General features: G+C 46.6%; 1 protein-coding gene across 1 annotated transcript in view; it reads left to right on the top strand.

Moving 5' to 3' along the window:
* Positions 1-1912: 1912 nt before the first annotated feature.
* Positions 1913-4712, top strand: part of DNASE2B (deoxyribonuclease II beta) — a gene marked incomplete at its 5' end in the record, with an annotated part of 5292 nt that continues 2492 nt past the window's right edge. Inside the window, 3 exons of the mRNA XM_010290211.1 lie at positions 1913-2090; positions 3358-3439; positions 4414-4575. Coding sequence (XP_010288513.1) covers positions 1913-2090; positions 3358-3439; positions 4414-4575 — 422 coding nt within the window. The remainder of the gene's footprint in view (positions 2091-3357; positions 3440-4413; positions 4576-4712) is intronic.

The following is a 4712-nucleotide window of genomic DNA, read 5'->3' on the forward strand; positions in this document are numbered from 1 at the left end:
CCGGAGCCAACGGCCGTAGGGTCGGCTCTCTAGGGAGGGCAGAAAGTCTTTCCTTTACTCACCCAAACTCACTGTATTCTGTGGGGAGCTTTTCATGCAAATAAAAGCCAAAACTCTGCTTTCTGAGAAGAGTTGAGTCAAGGACTGAAGCCATGGATGCGCATTGTTTGGGGTCTGGGGGGGGAAGTAAAGATGTGATTAAGAAGTAAGATGTGATTAATTGGATTTAAGATGTGATCGTTTGTAGCCAGTTCGTGTTCTGTCACAAGCAAACAATGTGACAGCGCTAATTGGGTATGAGTGGATTTGCTTTTCCTTGGTGCTCAGGAAAATAACTCCCAGTCTGCTCCCACAACTGCCTAAGCTCTTGGGAAACTTCCTGTGCACAAATAGCAGTGAAGACTTTTATGCAACTTCAGCTGCTGAGGCACTCAGCTGGCTTTCCGGAAAGGGCCAAAACACGTATCCGCTGGGAATTGGCAAGCGATTCACTGATAGCTGAAGTGCCAGCACCTCTGTAAGCGTACCTGCTGACGCCCGTTTGTCAGGTGCCAGGCTGTGAACACCCCGAGAGCATAAATCTTCCAGTACGTTTCAAAGCAGTTTGGAAAAGCTTCGTATACTAACTCCTGGATCAGCTCATACTGCTGTAACTACTGCTACTCCCCTCCTTTCCAAACCTTCGTTTCAAAGAAATGGGTCGCTGTGACTCCGCGCGCACGGACAGCTCGCCCCAGCCTTGCCATACAAATCGCGTCCCTCTCTGCTCGTCTGTGATCAGCGACAGTTTCTCCTGAGATGTTTAAGGAGCACCACTCACTCAGCGGCAACGCAGGTGGATTGCCAGGGTCATCAGTGCTGTGTGCTTCTCTTCTCCCCGTACTCCTACGTTTCGCACGGATTAAATGCTCCTCTGGCAAAATGCTTTCCTGCCACTTCTTACCTGCTTTCGGAGGTGCCTTTTTTGACCAACTTGAGACTGTATATCAACTGGGCAAGGCTCGCTCCTCCTGACATACTTGAAAGGTTAAGCACAGTCAGGCTGCGTTTTTGGTAAATAGTATAGGACTGAAAATAATGCCACTCAGTTCTTACTGTTGACATAAATAACAAGTTACTCAAGTACAGCACTCAAAGAAAGTGGCTCAATTAATTATATTGCAATTAATCCCATGGACTTCTGCACTGGGAAAACCTCTTTACTTCATCAGAGACATTAGTATGAACTGAGCCATTTACTGACAATAATGAGTACTCCACAATTTTGAAAAGATTTGTGTTTCTGGCTAATGGTTTGCAAATATCCAGTCTGCAACAGTTCAGCAGAGTGCGAGTCTGTTATGAGAAGTAGCTTTAGAACAACATTATCGCACGACTTTGTACTTATTTTGTGGTTTTAATATGCATGACAAGAACATTATGTATTCTTATAATTTTAATACATAATTCCATCTATTTCATATAAAGTTATATTTATATAATACAAAAATGTGTTGGTAAGAGGTGTCTAGGTTGACCATGAGAATGTCAGAGTGAGTTTGGGACCTGAGGTTCTCTACCAGAACCAGGAGCGATAGGGATTTGGTGGCTAATTCAAATTCTTTCGGGGTACCAACAGCAGCCTGGCCACGGCAATAGGAGTTTGGAGCCGAATCGGCCTCCCTTGCTTGCTAAGCAGCAGCACAGATTTGTCTGCAGCAGGTACTGTGCTGCTGCACTGCTGCTGGTCCCGGCGCTGGGTCACCTGCTGGAGGCTGCGGCGTCCGCGCCGCGCGCTGGCGGCGCTGGTCCCCCTCCAGCGCAGGCATCCCCGGGGTCACCCTTCTCTTAAATCCTCAGGGGGGAAGGAGATACCGATTCCCACATTCAGACAGGATGGTTGTAAAAAACCAATTGCTCTTCACTGTTGCAGGTTTGCTCTTTACAAGTTGCCGAAACATGGCAAAGGGGAGATTGCCATGCTGGGGCTTGAATACATGTACATGGACACCCTGGCTCCGGAGTGGCAGCTCGGTAAATACCTGGTCAACATGACACAGGGTGCTCTGGGACAAACACTGAAGCAGCTGTACGAGACATACCAATCTGAGGCAAGTGACATTTAATTATCATTTTGTTATACGCTTACTTGATATTACATGCAAATGAAATGAAACCAGCCAAAATAAGCAGGTAGAGGTATGGCCGGACCTGACCAACGAGATCTACTAAAGCACATCAAGGGGAGCGTCTTGACAGCTGGGAGATTATTTGCAGTTTTGGCTACAATTAGAAATTATCCTCGAACTCCTAATTTCTACTCCAGCCTTTCATACACGTAAAGTATCGCCCATCAAAAGGTACATAGTCCCTTTGGCTGCTTCTCTGCAATTCATGTTGAGCAACATCTGAAGCTGTGAACTGGCTGTGAACTCAGACCAGGGCCAGTGGTGACCATTACAGACACCCATCCTAAGCCCTCCCACGTGCACGTGTTTCACGCTCAAAAATCAAATCAGTTCTGGGTTTTGCTCTTCCCCCTGGAATCACTGTGACTGCTTCAGCAGCGATACGCTGCTTGTTAGGCCCCCCCCCAACGCCTCATTTATATTTGTGTGAAGCGATTATAAAATACCACAAGATCTGCCTATAGTTATTTTTTTACCATCTGCGTAATATTGTTGGGAGTCTGGGTGTGCCTTTGCATTGCTGCTGTGGGCTACTGGTAGGGTGCCATTAACTTATATGTAGAAGAGATTCCCAGAAGTCAGTCAAATATCGGCAATCCGGTCAACTGTCCGACTCCAGGTCTTGCTGTAATTGTGATAAACTGTTTACAAACTCCAAGTACATCGGGAAGGGAAACATGTCCCAAGTCCTTTGAAGTTCTCTATTCAGGGGGAATAAGGTGCGGTCATATGCAAATATTTTGCAAAACGCATTCATTGCTTGTCCTTCATAAGAACACCCGTCATACCTATTTTTCCTCAGCAAACTTTTTCACTGGACCTGGTTGCTAAATCAGAGAGAAGCACAAAAAACAACAAGGGGGGAACGTCTTTGCAAGCGAGTGCCCAATAAACCCATGTAAATTGTCTTAGTGAGCATATTCGACCTCTTGAGGAAGGGCTGTTGCAGTGATTGAGAGAACTTCCACTTTCTATTAACCAGGACCCTAATAAACCTAAGACCCGAGTTTTCAGGTTTATTTTACTGCAACTGCTGTGGAGACTCTGTCAGCTGAATTGGGAGAAGGATTAGGCTCATGATGTTCACACAGAGAAGTCCGGAATTCTTTCTTCTGTTCCCAGCAGATGTTCACTTAAATGCCTTCCTTTTACTGAATGTCACGTTTCAGAAATGTGTGTTTTCCTGCAGAGGAACAGCGTCGCGTATGCGATATACAACGATGAGGTCCCTGAATCAGCCTCTGACGAGTGGAAAAGAGGACATACCAAAGGTACAGGGGAAGTCCCACGCTACTATTTTCTCCTTTCTGAAGTTGTGGATAGCATCTGCTTGTTTGTTTGTCTTTCTGCATATCTAAAACTCCTGCCTAAGGCAAAACTGGAGAATTATTTGCGTGATGTGCGGTTTGTTGTATAGTTACACATGCTGCAGCCTCTGTTTTGGTTTTGCTATGCCTATGCCGTGTTGAAGAACTCTTAGGGCTTATGACCCCTTGGTTTTCAAGAGCCGAAACTCATATAGCTCCTTTCAGTGAGTCCAGACCACATCATCCTGAGCCTAATGGCAGCAGCAGTACAAGATGGGAAGGGAAAGGCACCCTAAACATAAACCCCTCCAAACTCTGTCTCTCTGGGGCAGGAAACTGCTGCCAAGATCATGGAAGGTCTGAGGAAGCAGATGGGTTTGCCCAACCTGCCTCGGGATGAAGACACTTTGCAGGGCCCTATGGCCAGGCTCAGCAATGGGGAGGGCTCGGGAGCCGTGCGTCTCCCCGGAGCACCCTGCTGCGGCGGGAGGCATGGCCCCTCTCTCTGCTTCCCCGTGGGGCAGAATTTGGTCCGGGGAAGAAGACACGGTGTTGATGGCGTCCGTTTCCCCTTACGCAGTGAATATATGAAGGGAGGGAAAATGAGCAGTGGGGAGACGGTCACAGCCACCAAATCATCAGACTTTTTGAAGACAAAATTTGAGCAGCAAAAGAGAAAAGGTTTTGAAAATATTTTTTTTTTTCCAAAAGAAACATGGTGACAGTTTAAGTTAGGCTATTGCAGGAGAGAATTAATGCAATTTTAATACAGTATTAGTGTCTCCTATAATCCATTAATCTACTTTAGAGCCAGTTTACTGTAGATATTAACACACTGAAGTGAGGTGTCTGCAGCAGCAAATGCGAAGTAGGACACAGCTGTATCATCTCAGGGCTTTCCCCCTCTTAATTCATTTGCAATAACTTTTTTCTGACAGGATTTCTGCTCTTGGACAAATCACAAGGCTTCTGGGTGATTCACAGCGTGCCCCTGTTCCCTCCCATCCCTGAGGATGGTTATGGGTATCCCGCTACTGGGGAGTCCTACGGACAGACGGCCATCTGTATAACCTTCAAATACGAGCAGTTCACAGAAATAGGTAGGAAAAGCCTCTCGCTAAGGAAGCCTTTGCCCCACCGCACCTCTCTGGCTGCTTTCCTCAAGGCTTTGCCTCAAAAATTGCTTGTTCTTGTCCTTCATTGTCAGACTGGGAAACCGAGTGGACCTGGGAAGAGC

This window comes from Phaethon lepturus, unplaced genomic scaffold (assembly GCF_000687285.1).
Source record: "Phaethon lepturus isolate BGI_N335 unplaced genomic scaffold, ASM68728v1 scaffold47636, whole genome shotgun sequence".
NCBI classification, from domain to species: Eukaryota; Metazoa; Chordata; class Aves; order Phaethontiformes; family Phaethontidae; genus Phaethon; species Phaethon lepturus.